Source organism: Xylaria bambusicola, assembly GCF_022495145.1.
Source record: "Xylaria bambusicola strain CBS 139988 unplaced genomic scaffold F5B22scaffold_25, whole genome shotgun sequence".
NCBI lineage: Eukaryota > Fungi > Ascomycota > Sordariomycetes > Xylariales > Xylariaceae > Xylaria > Xylaria bambusicola.
Genome location: NW_025953578.1, coordinates 300158 through 315337, shown reverse-complemented (window position 1 = coordinate 315337; position 15180 = coordinate 300158). Strand labels below are relative to the sequence as shown.

The 15180-nt window shown below is 48.8% G+C and overlaps 6 protein-coding genes across 6 annotated transcripts; 4 read left to right on the top strand and 2 right to left on the bottom strand.

The window, feature by feature from the left end:
• Nucleotides 1-1822: 1822 nt before the first annotated feature.
• F5B22DRAFT_656575 (kinase-like domain-containing protein) lies at nucleotides 1823-5088 on the bottom strand (the record flags this gene model as incomplete). Its single annotated transcript, XM_047979969.1, has 4 exons — nucleotides 1823-2376; nucleotides 2761-3129; nucleotides 3183-4081; nucleotides 4137-5088. 4 exons carry the CDS (start codon nucleotides 5086-5088, stop codon nucleotides 2155-2157), a joined length of 2442 nt encoding a protein of 813 aa, XP_047830133.1. The 3' UTR covers nucleotides 1823-2154.
• A 680-nt stretch (nucleotides 5089-5768) lies between these two features.
• Nucleotides 5769-6726, top strand: F5B22DRAFT_609797 (translation machinery associated TMA7). Its single transcript, XM_047975163.1, has 3 exons — nucleotides 5769-5934; nucleotides 5991-6080; nucleotides 6139-6726. The coding sequence occupies exons 1-3, from the start codon at nucleotides 5913-5915 to the stop codon at nucleotides 6225-6227; spliced, it is 201 nt and encodes a 66-aa protein (XP_047830132.1). The 5' UTR covers nucleotides 5769-5912; the 3' UTR covers nucleotides 6228-6726.
• F5B22DRAFT_219108 (hemolysin-III channel protein Izh2) lies at nucleotides 6713-8443 on the top strand. The gene is made up of 5 exons (XM_047969748.1): nucleotides 6713-7162; nucleotides 7296-7602; nucleotides 7709-7780; nucleotides 7918-8076; nucleotides 8139-8443. The coding sequence occupies exons 1-5, from the start codon at nucleotides 6912-6914 to the stop codon at nucleotides 8301-8303; spliced, it is 954 nt and encodes a 317-aa protein (XP_047830131.1). The 5' UTR covers nucleotides 6713-6911; the 3' UTR covers nucleotides 8304-8443.
• F5B22DRAFT_219276 (uncharacterized protein) lies at nucleotides 8133-11331 on the bottom strand. Its single transcript, XM_047969749.1, has 2 exons — nucleotides 9710-11331; nucleotides 8133-9659 (listed from the first exon to the last, which is right to left on the bottom strand). Exons 1-2 carry the CDS (start codon nucleotides 10956-10958, stop codon nucleotides 8503-8505), a joined length of 2406 nt encoding a protein of 801 aa, XP_047830130.1. The 5' UTR covers nucleotides 10959-11331; the 3' UTR covers nucleotides 8133-8502.
• Nucleotides 11332-12387: 1056 nt separating this feature from the next.
• Nucleotides 12388-14000, top strand: F5B22DRAFT_656567 (ankyrin repeat-containing domain protein; the record flags this gene model as incomplete). The annotated part of the gene is made up of 2 exons (XM_047979968.1): nucleotides 12388-13421; nucleotides 13478-14000. The coding sequence occupies exons 1-2, from the start codon at nucleotides 13084-13086 to the stop codon at nucleotides 13998-14000; spliced, it is 861 nt and encodes a 286-aa protein (XP_047830128.1). The 5' UTR covers nucleotides 12388-13083.
• On the top strand, nucleotides 12732-13531 carry F5B22DRAFT_609788 (uncharacterized protein). Its single transcript, XM_047975162.1, has 2 exons — nucleotides 12732-13421; nucleotides 13478-13531. The coding sequence occupies exon 1, from the start codon at nucleotides 12777-12779 to the stop codon at nucleotides 13038-13040; it is 264 nt and encodes an 87-aa protein (XP_047830129.1). The 5' UTR covers nucleotides 12732-12776; the 3' UTR covers nucleotides 13041-13421; nucleotides 13478-13531.
• Nucleotides 14001-15180: the final 1180 nt, after the last annotated feature.

Sequence of the window (15180 nt, the reverse complement as noted above, 5' to 3'; positions counted from 1 at the left end):
GAGCCACTCTACAGCATGCCACGGTACATAAGCCTGTAGCCGGTTGGGCCAGCTTAAGACGAATCCATGAGGTGGCGGAACGGTATTGAAGGATTTATTCGGAGGCGAAGAGTGCGGCGCAACATTATGCTAGAGGCTATTGCCAATTCCCGAGTAGTTCTCTGTTGGCCTGGAAGTATGATGAGGAATTGAACGGGCTACTCCGCATGAACAGGCCAACACGTTTTGACCCGAGCTGTAGGTGTCGCATACGGTACCCGGGAACAAGCCCTTTCGTGTCTCCATACGATAATGCTGGCGTTTATGCGGTGAAAAGTTCCTCTGGGCTGGACAATCAAACGGGGGCGGATAAGTGGTCTCCAATCCCCAAAGCAGACAGTTGTGATACGAGAGATCTATGATTTGGGTCTGTTCTCGGCCGAGCTGTTACTTCAGGTGCTCGTTCAGCGTAAGCCAACTTGATGCTTTGCGCAACGTCTCACTGGCTCGACTGGGTACACGACCAGAGAAAATGCCCCAACCTCCCTTATGCCCATGTCTCTACGCTACGTGGATACTGTGAAAACTATGAGTAGTCTGGCATCAATGACCTGGGGTACAACCGCATTAACCAACGGGGTCTCTTACGGCGCTCGCGTACATGCAGCCTCTGTCAATCCCTGTACCAGACAATCAGCCAACTTGGGGGTTTATCCCTTCGCCGTCGGCATACGTAGTAGTTGGGAACAGAAAGCTCAGGGACGAACCTACATTGACACTTAGACCGCAGTGCCTCAAATGCCAGGCGTACACGTAGGCCACGAAATACATCTGATCACTGGTGTCATCAAAAGACCGCCTGGAGCATTCGGCGTCGGCTCTGTGTGAATTAATGCATACCTCATGATCCGGGGTGACCGTATGTAGGACATGACGTTATGTCCCCGAATACGTGAAGCACAGATATCAATCATAATGCACCCAGGTAGCCATTAAGGAAGAAAGAAAACATTGAGATACACATCGAAAAGACGCAAACACGTTCCTAAACGATCTCCTTGGGAGAGCAAGCAAATTGGATGACACCGCAAGCCCCCGAAGTTTAGTTATTCGCCCGTGTATTCCGGGAAGACGCAATAGCATTGACATCTTTACCAACTAAATAATGTCTTACTACCAGGAATGTGATGGATAACAAATGGTATGGCGATCCTTCTGCGGAAGCGAGGGATCAACTGACTACGCCAGATGCTCCGGTATGTTGTCTTGCCTCGCTTGTGTGGCTTTGTGCAGCTCGCTGGTAGGCCGATGGCGATTCCATAACCTCGGTCCTGTGCCATGTTCTTATGTAGGGGCGTCAATTTGGTCATTTAGCAAACATGACGGTGGGCTGGACATGTTCCGTATGCAAGAGAAGGACTTCTCGTCTGTGCGGCCGCTATCTCTCTGCATCAGCAATACGCAGCCGTAGCCGAAAGAAGTGTCGGCTGGTTTGTCGCACCGTGGCTGGTCGGGATTAACAGGTGGTGCGATTGAATGCTGTGCAGAGGGTGTCATGTGCTGGTAACTGAGTTTGTACTGTAGTAAGTGGCCTTCGCCTCTTGCCGGCATGAAAAAGAGACGCATGCATTTCGTACGCAGGTTTCATGAAACGTCAATTTCAAGGAAGAAGCAAGCATGAAATAGATGTTGGCAGACTCCACTGGTCCAGACCGAACCATTATAAGATTGTTGAATAATCAAGTTAGCAAGAAGTAGCTTCATTCCTGTACGATTACAATGGTCAACAAATGATATCAAGAAGTAAACTGGTAAACTTATTACTACAAGCGCAGAGGAAGCCAGTTATTTTTGGTGAAAATACTACGGGTGATTGGATAGCATAACACCTCTATTAACATGTATATCTAAGAATAGTCTATCCTAGACAGTACACTTCCTGACTGACATGGTGAAGACGTGCCTTAAAAACCGCCAGGGGCCCGAATTCAGATGTACTAGTCTTAAAGCTGCCATAGACGGCCAGCCAAATTCCATGCGTGATGTAGCTGGCTACCGCTAGAAAGAGACATTTGCTAGGGCTATTTATACAGCCCATCTATGTGGATGACCCTAGTGCGGCTTATTACCCGTAATTCCGTTTTGACAAAGTACTCTAGGCAGGACCTTTTGATCCTATCTTGAAGGCCCTGCAACTTTGGACAAGAAAAAGGGGTGTCTTAAAGCTTCCAAGGGAGTGATTCTTTTGTCAGGATTAAGAGCTAGACATCGCTCTAGTAGGTCGACGAAATTGTTGAGATCTCTAGACTCGACATCATTCATCCCCCCTGACGCGGCCATAAGACGTGTACGCAAATCACGCGTAGGCTTAACAATGGCAAGACTACGAATAGTTGTCTATAGCAGACTAGTTAGTATCTATCAGATATAAAATTTCATATAACTGAGACCTGTAAGAGCATAAAGACGCGTAAAAGAGTTGACTGAACAATGAAGAGGGGGAGATCGGAACATGGTGTTAACTTGGGGTAATGATAATGGGAAGCAGTTATCATGTGTATTCGAAGATATATGTATACAAGCAAATGAAGCTCTGAAACAAAGGGAAAAGGGCTAGTCAAAAGGCCGCGTTGCCGAGAACGGTGTGGGAGCTTGTAGAATTGGTTGGATTCTCATCATCGATGGACCAGTTATTGGAGCAAAATGATTGAGGAAGGTGTATAAGAAACATGACAAATTTGGTAAACAGGAAAATGAAACAAGGAGACAAACCATACGTACCTTTCCAAGTGTTCTGTCTCGTTCGGCGCTGATGAAATTACCCAGCTCATCGAAGTGTAGATGCGACATCTCACCCCGTTTGTAGAGCTTGGGGCTGAATTTACCACGGATCTCCATGATGGCCTTGAGCATCTGGTTGTTACTGTCACCGGCAAAGAGGATCTTCCCAGTGTATAATTCGTACAGAGTACAACCGATAGACCACATGTCAATGGCATAATCGTATGGCATGCCCAATATGATTTCAGGTGCTCGATAAAATCTACTGACGAGGTAGGGTGTAATTTCGGTGTGTGCAGTTGCAGCATCAGACCGATCAATAGCTGTGCCCAAGTCACATATCTTGAGCACGTTGCGTGTCTCATTGACCTTCGTCGAAGTTAGCACTGATTTATTACAACGAACTTTAGTATATGACATACCAGAATGTTGTCCGGTTTTAGATCGGCATGTATGATACTGCACCTGCGAAGGTGAGCCAGCGCAACAAAAATTTGATGAGCATAGGCACGAGTCGCGCTCAGATTAATACCAATATTGTTACCGAATTTTCTAAGAACCTCGCGAAGGTTCAAACTGAGATTTTCGAACGCTAGACAAAGATGGCCTTTATGCTCAAAATGGCGCTCGAACTTGACAATGTGCCTGCGGTTTTCAGGGTCGGCATCGTTAAGCTTTTGAAGGATTGCGATTTCAGTGAATCCTCCTTTCCTCAAGGCATCATTGTTTCGCATCATTTTGATGGCAACAAGCTTCTTATTAGTAATGTCGACAGCTCGAGCCACGCCTGAAAACATGCCTTTGCCGAGGGTAGATTGTACTTGGTACCGACCATTCATGATCTCACCAATCCGAATCTTGTAATAGCCATCTTTGTCATCACCTTCTAGAATACCACCTCCATTGGGTTGCGTAAGAGCAGCAGGGTCTTTACGATCATCGGCAGCAAATTCGAGATGATTGGGTTTTGGTGCCACGAATTTGTTTTCGTCAAAATCCTCGGCAAACATGTCGAAATCATCGTCATCGTCAGCCCTTGGCTTCTTCGGGGTTGGTTCCTGGTGAACTGGTGGGATTTCAGCTTTCTCGTCAGGATGCAAGATCTCTCCATGGGGACCGATATGGCCATTACGACGCTCATCCCTCAACTCATCCTCTCTCATATCAGCTGTTGGGTCATAGTCTGCAGCGGACGGCCCGTCTTCCTCGTCGCCATTTCTTGAATTACCATGAGTGTTGATAAGCTCTTGATCATTAGCGATATCAAGTGGTGCAAGTGACAATCCTTCCTGTAAAGCTGGTGAACGTGGGGACGAGAAGGCTGTGAATCGGTTAGCAGGGGGGCGGGGTTGTAACAGACACTAGAACATTCTCACTAGATTTTGGTGTGTTGACCTCAGTAGCCATCGGCGTACTTCCTCGCGTTGTGGTCGGAGACAGGACATTCGTTTTCTCTGACGACTGAAGAGCCTGGACTAGCATTGGAGCTGCTCGTGACTTGGCGAGGAGCTCTTGGCGTCGGCGACGACGGCGTTCTATTTCTGCATCTTCGTCGATGGGTTTCTCATCTTCAACAAAGTTTTCCGATTTAGGCGCCTTCGTCATTTGGGCTGCAGGGTTACCTAAGCCACCGGGGGTAGAAGCCGCCTCAGACGAGGCAGAGGTAGCATCTGTAGTCTTGACTGTAGATCTTTGTTTAGAGGCATCTAAGGAGTCTTGAGCGGGCCGTGGGCTTTTCTGATGGTGACTTGACCTGATACTATTGGCGCCATTCCGAACTGGATCCCGTCGCACTCGGTCGCTATCGCGTCTGGCGTATTCACCTCGATCTCGCTCACCACGTGACGAGTTGTATGGGGAGCGGGTGCGATTCCTTGGTCGCTTATCGGGATAGTGGTCACGATCCTGGCTTCGATCTCTGGCCCTATCGCGGCCATAATTCCGGTCCCTGTCGTCGTAATGTAGATTTGCAGCCGATGAGCGGGAGGACGGGCGATCTTCGTCGTCGTAAGAAATACGAGTACGGTGGTAGTTGTCGCGGGAGTCTTCATAATGGACACGGAAGCGTCGGGGGTCGGAGTCTACACGACCTCCCCGATAGGAATCACGATCATCGTGAGATCTCTTTGAACCACGAGGCGAGCGGCTTCGTCGTTGGCGTCTCACACCGTTCAGATAGTCCGGGGATCGTGAGCGTGAGAATCTAGCTCGATTTCTGTCCATACGGTCAACACCATGTCCATCAATATGAGGCAGTGAAGTTGCCTTCGAGTCTCCCACACGGCTCTCTACGATCTCGCCCTCATCGGAACTAGATGGTGATGCCATCTTGCTTGCTCACTTTGTTTTCGCAAAGACGCACGAGGGTGCAATCCGCTCCCGATCTTGAGAACGAGGTAGGATGTCAGCTTAGAAGAACTTAAGTATGTCAAGGTGCAAAAAATTGGACCGAACCGGGATGCGTTTCTCCTCTCTCAGCTCTATCGCATTACGATGCTGCTCGAGTCGATTGGAGTTGGTGATATTGAAGTCAGAAATGGAGGCTAGGAACTACAGGTAGTATCGTGGGTAGGAATGGGCGGATTATATCCGATGTTTGATCAATGCCGTACGCTGGATGATGAACGGAACGTCCTGTTGCAGGACTGGCGATGAAGTTGATCAAACAAGACGTTGGCGCGCGGAGGCTGTTGGGTGTTTACCTAAGTGTATGATTCACGCTCGAAAGAGAGACGGGGCGCCAAGTGTCGAGCCCAAGAGTGATCGGATGAGTGGGGCCCATCCGGCTCCGCAAAACGGGTTTTCTGAGTGGAAGGAGCCAACCACCGCAGAGTGCCCGCGTGGCTGACAGCAGTGACAGGTCAGGACATGTCATAGTATACAAACAGTGCATACACTGTCGACGATAAGAGACAATCGCGGTATGATAAGAGAGCGCGCTAACTAGAAACATCCTTAGTCATGAAACCCTTGCCCCGCGACCGCATTCTATTTAGCCCATTCGATTTAGCCCATTCTGCCTGACCCTTCTCTGTGTATCAGACTCCAACGCCTCCCTTTGCGACACGATCAGAGCTCGTTCTGATTCCTCCTGCTGCTTCGATTGTCACTGTGATATCTGGTAGTCACTTCGGCTTCATCAAATAATTACCATGGGTGGTCAAAATCGCGAGGGTCAGTCAAGATACCCTGCGCTGGTTCTGTTGGGCTGAGGCTGACATCTTCCATAGGCGGCAAAGTAAAGCCTCTGAAAGCCCCCAAGAAACAACAGAAGGACGTGGATGATGATGACGTTGCGTTCCGCGAGAAGCAGAAGGCCGGTAAGGCTTTCTATCCCAACTCATATCTCCCGCTCGTTCAAAAACTGATATGCAACAGACGCCAAGGCTCGTGCCGAGATGGCTCAAAAAGCCGCTGGTAAAGGCCCTTTGACTAGCGGAGGCATCAAGAAAAGCGGCAAGAAATAGACGTTCGATATTGACGAATACACGAGACTACGATGATAATAACGACATGCCGAGCCGAGATGGGCTACGATAAGTGCCGAAACGGTTAACACATTATCGCATGGGATGTTAGGAGTGCTGTGTTGCTTACGGGATTACACTTGCCATAGCAGTCAATACATTGTCATTGCAACTGCAATTCTCCAAGCCCATACATGCCTAGGTAATCATATCAACCGCATACATAGAAGTCGTTTCAGACAGTGGGGCGTATTATCCCTATTAGACTTTGTGCCTAGGAGGTAGCCTAATAGGTAGAACTAGAAATACCCTAGGTAGGACAATCCAAAGTAATATGCTAGAGGTCCCTAGGAAGGAAATTTCAAGACAAGAAACAATGTCTAGTCAACTTTCTCAGATGGCTACGCGCTCCACATGAATCTGGAGAAATCCTCAAGGGTATGTGGTTAAGAATGCAGCTGCTGCCATCTGACAGTAGCCCGTTGTCTCTCGCCTCAACTAGTTCTTCATATGCGCACCTTTCTATTGAATCCTTGTAGTTCAGGAATATTTTATCAGTATATTTTGAAAGCCATTCTCAGTTACATTTGATACTGCATGAGCGACACCCACCTTGATTTGTGCTGAGCGCGATGTGAATGTAGCTTAGAACCTAGGTATCATAACATTTATCTCCATCTCACCATGGCCGTGTCCGACGCAGCAGACCTACGCCGGCGCCGACAACGATCCGCCGTCCCGGCAATAGCAGACGCTGCGATAGCAGCCGAGCATAAATTATCATCGGCATTGCTCCTCCTCTGGGACGAGCTCCCACACTGGCGCCGTGACAACGCCTTCATCCTATCGGGCTACCGTCCAGCAAGCAACAGCTACGTTGCGTCTTTCCTCAGCACCTTCAGCGTACACAACGAGAGCGTGAATATCTGGACGCAGTCAGTCTCCCGGTATCACTCGTTGCATTCTTGGGCTTTGCCATTTTCAGATGTCGTCTTTCCCTCATGTCTCCGAAACATGAGCTGAATTCTTGCGCTGTGCGATGATTACTAACTTCAGCAATGTAAATAGCGCCATCGGCTCGCTCATCCTCGTGCCCCTCGCGGTGCTGTATCTCTACACGCAGATCGCCCCGCGCTATCCGAGTGCCAGCTCGACAGATGAACTCGTCTTTGCCTGCTTTTTATTCGGTGCGGCGCTGTGCCTGGGGATGAGCGCTACCTTCCATGCTCTGTCCAACCACTCTGAAACCGTAGCTAAATGGGGGAACAAGCTTGATTATTCAGGTATTGTATGCCTAATTGTCGGTAGTTACGTTCCAGCTCTGTACTATGGGCTCTTCTGTAAGCCTGTGTTGCTGAGCCTTTACTTATGCGCGGTGAGTTATACCTAGCATTTAAAAATACCAAAACTGGAATCCTATCATGCGTTATATGTAGGTATTTCTCCTATATTATCACTGATTTCGGGCCCTTGGCTTCTAGATCTTCCTCCTTGGCCTTGGATGTGGTATCGTTTCCTGGGTTGAACGATTCCGAACACCGAGCTGGCGCCCGGTAAGTCATTGTCAAAGTCGTTGTTCCTTTGCGTCCTGCTTCAAGACTGTGAGAACTCTACATATCCTTTTGACATTTTCGAAAGGCTTATACCGCAGTCACGCTCAATATAAGATAATTAACTTTATACTCCGTAGTATCGAGCTGCAATGTTCGTTGGGCTCGGAGTTTCAGGCGTTGTCCCCGTCTGCCATGGGCTTAATATGTACAGATACCACTCCCTCAACGAGCGCATGGGATTGAACTGGGTCCTATTTCAGGGCGCACTCTACATCTTTGGAGCCTTGTTGTATGCAGTAAGTAGATAAATTACACAGGATCGGACAAGCGGAAGTTGTTGCAGACACTAATTAAACAGGTTCGTTGGCCTGAACGAACATCACCAGGAACCTTTGACATCTGGGGCCACTCCCACCAGCTCTTTCATATCCTCATCCTGCTAGCAGCGGCGTCTCATCTCAGGGGTATGGCAAAAGCTTTCGATTATCATCATAGTATCCTAGGAGCTCAATGTTCACTATGAAGTATAATTTTGATGCATTGTAAATATACCTATATACGATTCCGAAGACCATAGACTTTCTGCAACCGATTCAGTCAGAATCCAGCAGAAATCATGGAGGCCTAATATATTAAAGCGGTGGTTAACAGCAAACATCGAAGTTTCTCACGAGCAGCTAATCTAATACACGGCTTTGCCATCGTTGTAAACTAAAGCCTCTTCAGTCTTCATCGGAGATCATTTCAACATTGCCATCTTCCTCATCCACCTCATCTTCATCCATAGCATCCATGCCATTATCATGTTCATCCTCGTCATCAATACCAAATTCCTTATTATCTCTCTGGCTACCCTGTGGTTCGGCACCAACGTCCATAACTCTCAGCAGCCCGGATCCCATTGCCGCCGCCGCCCACCAGCTGAACTCGACATTCGGATTCCATGCTACAGCCGTTATACGCGTCTGAGGCTCGTAGAGTACAATTGGACCAGGCCCAGAGGTCATCGCCACTTCCTCATCGGCCTCGCCCTCTGGCTGTCCCGGAGTCTTAGCCTGCGACTTTGCAGAGTTCTCCGTCGTCTTCCCCTTCCCTTTTCCCTTGGATTCACCCTGTTTCGCACCTTTCTCGCGATTTAATCTTTGCGTCTCAGCCATCTTCACGCCAGTTGGATGTGAATTGGGTTCAGGCAGGAACCCATGTAGGATTCGACATACGCCCCGTGGTGCTGTTTCTTCGCCGTCGTTATTGGCGTTAGAGAATGGTGGCGCATAGAACTCATGCTGGAATAGTTTCAACTTGAGGGTTTTCTCTCTGTGGCTCGATAGTTTACGTAGAATGTTGAACACCCATATACTACCATCCGTGGATCCAGCGATGATGAAGGGATGACAAGGACCTATAGAAATGCACGTGGGCTGCCCGTTAACGGTAATCAAATGTCGACATACAGGAAACCCTCTGATGGGTAAGAATGTTAGGTTTGGATTTCCAGCAAAAGCTGACGGCCATATCGAAGCATAGCCCCTAAGATGAGGACTCCACGCAAGGAGATTAGGTTGAAGAGATACCATCATATTTGGGTGGTATGTCGTTTCTGCGCTTGGGTGGCTTAAGTCTGTTATGGTTAAGACACCACCGATAGGTACAGTTGATACAAGGAATGGATCAGAGGGATAGCCAGAGACGATGTCGATGATAGCTGTGGAATGGACTGGATGTCGCTGAAGTATCCGAGGAGGCGAAAGAGACCATACCATCACAGATCCATCAGAGAGACCAGCTGCCACTCGATTCATATTAATCCATGTGAAACACGTTATCTCAACGGAACACTCCTTGGGCGGTTCAAGCAGAACCATAGGCTCTTTAACTTCCTCTACGAAGTGTAAGTGATAGCCAAAAAGATGTAACAGGGAGGTGGCTTACCAAATACCTCATTGCTTCCTTGCTCTAAGATATTCTGGACGCCTATTATTCTGAGTCTGCCGTCCACGCAAAGTACACCTATAAGGCGAGTGGCGTCTTCATCTGTGAGCTGTACAGGACACCACTGTATTCTTGACACTCGGCCCCATGAGAAACACAATGCTTGAGCTAGACTTGGAGCGTGTTTTGATGGCCGAAGAATGCCTCGGCGATCTCGAGTTGCTTCAAACCTCAGAATTTGCACTGTGCCTTCTTTCTGTTCAGACTCCTTAGGGGCATCTTGGAGGTTATGGTAATAAGCCTGATCATGAAATGGAGCAACAGCAATCGCCAAGAGCTGGTTGACTTCGCTGTGCATGGGCGCCCATGCCATAGAAACCGGAATTCCTCCAACGTCGAGAAGCCACCCACCAGTTACCATCTCTCCGTCATCAGTGTCACGGATAGGGTGACCGGTATCAGAAAACGAAAGACTATCTCCGTATCGAATACGGTATGGTTTTTGATCCGAGACATGGCCTAAGAGCACATCCAGCTCTCCTTGAGCTTGTGGGATAAATCTATGAAATGCTTCAGTTTTGTCGATATGAGTTTGGGTCTGTTGTCGAAACTGGTGAACTAAACGGCCAGTATACAATTGATGGAATTTTGATCGCTGGTCGCCGGCGAAACTATCAGGCATCCACCCTCTCTGAGCTCTTGAAAGTTGGGCTTTGGAGGTCAACTTGGGTGGTATGAGTTCGTGCTGCCACCAGAGTTTTAAGTAGCCGTTGAGGATGTTTCTACGCTCCGGCTTATCACCAAACCACCAGTCAATCAATTCGTAGAATCGCGTCCATCTCTTGATCGGCCCTAGATACGTCCTCGTCCATCTCTGACCTGGATCTGATGGGTACGCCGGAACTTCAGCGAAGGCTTGTCCCTTGCCAGATTGGTCCTCCGGCTTAGGAGGCGCAGAGGATTTTATTCTTGTCTTTGCCTTTGCCCTTGCCGTCTTCGCTACCTTTGGAGCGGAGGCGCGGCGACGTGTTGACTCATCGCGTTCGTCATTTTTGTCATCGTTATCCCCGTCGCTCTGTACTTCGTCAACTTCCTCTTCCTCACCACCAGCGGTAGCCTCAACAACGAACTCGTCTCCAGATGAGTCCACTCTTAGCAAAGAATCGTCGTCAGCATCAGAGTTCTCTGGATCCAGGCCGTAGTCTGGCAACCGATACTGTTTCTTCTTATTTGATTGGCGGAGCCTCATGGTGCATGTGCATCACAAGCTCCAAAGAACCTAGGTAGAGAGTACCACTTTCATGCTCAGGCTGGGAGTGGGCGAGAGGGAATGGATCACTCCCGAGGGCTCCGCTTTAAGCTTCCGAGGCTAGGCCACTGGCCTAGAAACTCATGCATCTGACGATGACAGTAGCTTAGGGGTAGAGATAAGCATTTGGGTTTCCAAATCTACATTCTTTCAGGTGAAGGTTTGGGAATAGATATATTGATATTGTAGAGTAACAAAAAAAAACTACAGTGTTGGCCGGGGGGGATATATGGGCACCCCTCCCGTTGCATGTGCTGTCTGGAACAAGCTGCAGGTACTGCAGTAATAGTAGCTTATGTAAGGAAGGGATAGATACCTAGCCCGCAGACTACCTTATGTACTGTACATAGGTAGGTAGAGAGCTAGCAGCCTTTCAGGGATTTGGGGAGCTGTTTCTCCAGGATTCTTTCGGTCCCCTTTATCCTATCTCATAGACGTGTCTACTTAGTATCCTGACCAAATACCTGCTTATTCCTGAGCAATATATGGTACGCGTATGCTTATATAGTAATCGACCAGCCCCCTCTGCCTGAGGCCAGGGAACTGAGGTGAAGGGGCCAATGTGTGATGGTGGGGGCGGAAAGTGAGGGGTTCGAGGTGGGACTTACATGTAAGCGGGGTCACGGATGTTTGATAAAGTACCTCCTTGCCAATATCGGTACCTACCCAACCGAGCCAACTACGACCTATGTTTCCTCCCAGTCGAGCGAGCAGTTAAGACAGACATACGAAGTAATCAGGACCTGGACTGGAGCTATATGTAGATAGATACCGCACCTAAAGCCGCTCCAAACCTCTACACTGCCTAGGTACGTTGGATATATTGGAGAAGGGTCTTGAAGATGTCTAACGCATAAATGGTAACACTGTAACTGCCTGTTGCTTGCTACCATCATACCAGGTACTACATGAGGCTTTTGACATTCATTCCACAGTCCTGCGCTAATGTCGGGTTCCCTAAGCCGCCAAGCCGACCACATGGTTCCTCGTCGACGCCGCAGGGATTCTTTGGGCTTTATATATGTACTGTTATGTAGACTGACAGGTGCATATGTAAGTTCCTAAGTATCTATTCGGCAAGTACGGTACCTGTCAGAGTCTAGGTACGTAATGTACAGCAAACGAGCATTCAGGTCGGATCCTCTCCCGTCGGGTCATCTGTTGACAATGTCTGGAATTCCTGGTTACCTTTTCACCACACAGCTCTTCTTCTTGCGTAGCATCCAAATGAAATACGTTGATATCGGTACTCCAAGATGTCCTGCTGCTGGTACCATACAGTTGTGTAACTCAGCGTTTATATCCTTTTCTGCAACCCTGCGTACACTATATGTATGCTCCTAGGCAAATACATACTATGTACTTAGTAGTCCCTTGCAATATCACGTAATCACTTCGTTAATCTACACTACCATCAGGCTGTCTCTGACGACTCGTACCCACGCCTCGTAGGCTTGTAGTACAGTGCTGCTTGGTAAGTACGGAGTAGGTAGGTAGGTATGTATCTGGTATGTAGATAGGCAGGTATAATACGCACAATACTGGTTATCTAGGACTGGCCACGTCTTCGGTATATCCGAGAGATCAACTCCCCCCCTCGGCTTACGTGGAGGTGCGCACATTGGCCCACGGCTGGTGTTGGTAAAGTTCCGTGCATGACGATGTCCAGTTCCCTCTGTTTCGAATCAGGGGAGTTTGGCTGTCAGCGCCTACGTTACATTGTGCGACCGCGCCCTCTGCCCGGTTGAGTAGCGCTGGATGCTGGCACTGCTTCTGCTGCTGCTGCTGCTGCTGCTGCCCTGTCCCATCTCCACTCCCGCCATCTTTACTATGCAGAGCCCTTCCTTTCAGTGCAATCGAGGCGGGATGCGCTTGGTCTGCCTGCTGACTGCAAACGATGTATCTAGTCGTGCTCCATGTGTGTGTCTACCTGCCTGCCTGCCTGCCTGCCTGTCTGTCTGCCTGTCTGCCCTCTTGGTTGTTGCGCACATTCTTCATCTACCAGCTTTTGACTATACGTGATTCTATTTTCGACCGCTGTCTCTAATGCCAAAGGATTCACGCTATGGAAGAAGCTGCCGCCATCGGCAATCTTGACGCTGTGAAGAGTATGTTGCCAAGCCTGTTACTGAGCCACGACCCAACTGTGCCCCTCCACGAGAGGGCCGCACCAGGTGCCAGTACCATTCTCGATCGGTCCATACGTGCTGCCGCCGCTCATGGTTGGGCCGACGTCACCCGTTTCTTCATTGACCAAGGTGCCGTTATCGACGATGCCCTTGTCTGCGCTGTTATAAACTCGGGATCTATCGAGCAATGCCAGATTCTTCTGAGTCACGGCTGGGATGTCAATCGCAGCTACATTAGTGCTTCTGGTGATTGGCATTTTTGGACTCCTTTGCGGTAAGCCCTGACCGTCTTAGCTTCCAACAGTTCGTTCGCAACTCACTATCCTTCAGCGCAGCACTTGGAGACCCGCCGCTTTGCCGTTGGTTGTTAGAGCATGGTGCGGATCCAAATCTTTCGGAGTATGGGTTTACACCCATCATGGTTGCCGTTCGGCTGCATTCACCAGAAGTCGTTCAGCTTCTCATAGAGTTTGGTGCGGACCCGAAGACCCCAATGCTGTTACACTCTACTGCTAGTGCTTCGAGTAGGGCGATAAGGGAGGCATACCCTAATCGTGAGGATTCAGATAGGATAAGAGTTATGAAGATACTGCTTGATCACGGCGCCGACGTGAACGAGATGGAACCAGATCCGAAAGCCCGGCCGCGCGATGATACGAGACGAAGGCGGACTGTCGACACTGGCACGCCGCTTCACTACGCAGTGGCCGCGGGGAACCCCGTCACCGTAAGCTTCCTTTTAGCACATGGAGCGAATACAAAACTCCCGAGTTGGTCCGGGCACACACCTCTCCAGGCTGCCGAGGTGTTGGAGATGAGGTATATTTCACAGATCTTGAGGTTGTACGGGTGAAGTAAGGATGAAATCGACACTATATACACCTGGGCAGACAGGTCGTCATGACGGCTTTTTTATGTATTACTATCGGTAGGCGTTTCCTTGTTGGAGTTGCAGGTCATCGAAAGCGGCTAGTTGATATGTGGTACTAAATTTTGATACATTATTTGATTTAGTGCCTGTCTTGTATTTCAACTTCCCGAGACGATCGGCGAAGGGTTAGTATTTATGCATCGAATCGAACGAAGTTGCTCCCTTTGTCAACATCACCTCCACAATACCGACCTTGAACGCGATTATATTTGGAGGGGCTCAAGTTAACGGCAATTGGGAGACGCGTTTATATAAGTTATGGTATTGCTTTTAGGGGGTAGAGCGTAGACACTTCGCTGATATCCTGGATTGGGAGGACGTCAGTTCGAAATTTTGGGTGAAACCTTCCCTAGCGTTGGAGCACGACACCGATTAACCAGGGGGTGCCGTTGTTCCACGACCATGGGGCCGTCAGGTCTCTTAGATGTGTTGTGCTGCAGACAATATCAACATATTGCGTAGCGCTTCATAGGGATCTTCTCTACCCATCGCAACGACAAGCAATGGAATTGCTGGTTTACCATCGTGTATAGTGGTTGAGTTTCATTCTCTGCATCTGCAATGGTTGCGGCTGCGGTACACTCCAGCTTATGAGTCTCTGTGATAATCCATTGCACACACTCCAGAAAACACGATTCTAGCTGTACACCGGATAAATCAGATAATTCTTGGGATAACCAATCCTCAAGTCAACATCTTGATCTAGCGGTCAGGCCAACCATATCCGAATGGGCCCGGATACGGCCGAGTGTTATAATGCGACTAGGCTCGTGATAAGGTGCAATAGCACCGACTTAAACGCGCGAGAGCAACAAGCCGTCTTTAGCGAAAGTAGCTATTCGCTCCATACTAGATGAAGCATCGAGTAGAGAAGAGAGAAATGACATGTAGCCAAATTCCGTGCTCGATACATCACATAGTCAGCATGCTTGCTATACATACCGTAACGTATTATCAATTGCAACTTATACCTTTTGACGCCTACCGACCTTTCTAAGCAACAAAGTCACCTACAATCGGTGAGGCAACATGATCATATCCATAAGCCTGCATCGGAGTGAATGGAAATTCCGAACTTTCCTTCCGCCTAGTCGCCTCCTCC

Excerpts from the sequence above, each read along its gene's own strand:
- F5B22DRAFT_609797 (XM_047975163.1), top strand. The coding sequence starts at position 5,913 with ATGGGTGGTCAAAATCGCGAGG. Across the intron at positions 5,935-5,990 it reads GGGTGGTCAAAATCGCGAGG|GCGGCAAAGTAAAGCCTCTG; the intron begins GTCAGTCAAGAT and ends CATCTTCCATAG. Across the intron at positions 6,081-6,138 it reads CCGCGAGAAGCAGAAGGCCG|ACGCCAAGGCTCGTGCCGAG; the intron begins GTAAGGCTTTCT and ends GATATGCAACAG.
- F5B22DRAFT_219108 (XM_047969748.1), top strand. The coding sequence starts at position 6,912 with ATGGCCGTGTCCGACGCAGCAGACCTACGCCGGCGCCGACAACGATCC. Across the intron at positions 7,163-7,295 it reads AGCGTGAATATCTGGACGCA|CGCCATCGGCTCGCTCATCC; the intron begins GTCAGTCTCCCG and ends CAATGTAAATAG. Across the intron at positions 7,603-7,708 it reads TGAGCCTTTACTTATGCGCG|ATCTTCCTCCTTGGCCTTGG; the intron begins GTGAGTTATACC and ends CTTGGCTTCTAG.
- F5B22DRAFT_219276 (XM_047969749.1), bottom strand. The coding sequence starts at position 10,958 with ATGAGGCTCCGCCAATCAAATAAGAAGAAACAGTATCGGTTGCCAGAC. Across the intron at positions 9,660-9,709 it reads AGGAAGCAATGAGGTATTTG|AGGAAGTTAAAGAGCCTATG; the intron begins GTAAGCCACCTC and ends TACACTTCGTAG.
- F5B22DRAFT_609788 (XM_047975162.1), top strand. The coding sequence starts at position 12,777 with ATGCTGGCACTGCTTCTGCTGCTGCTGCTGCTGCTGCTGCCCTGTCCC.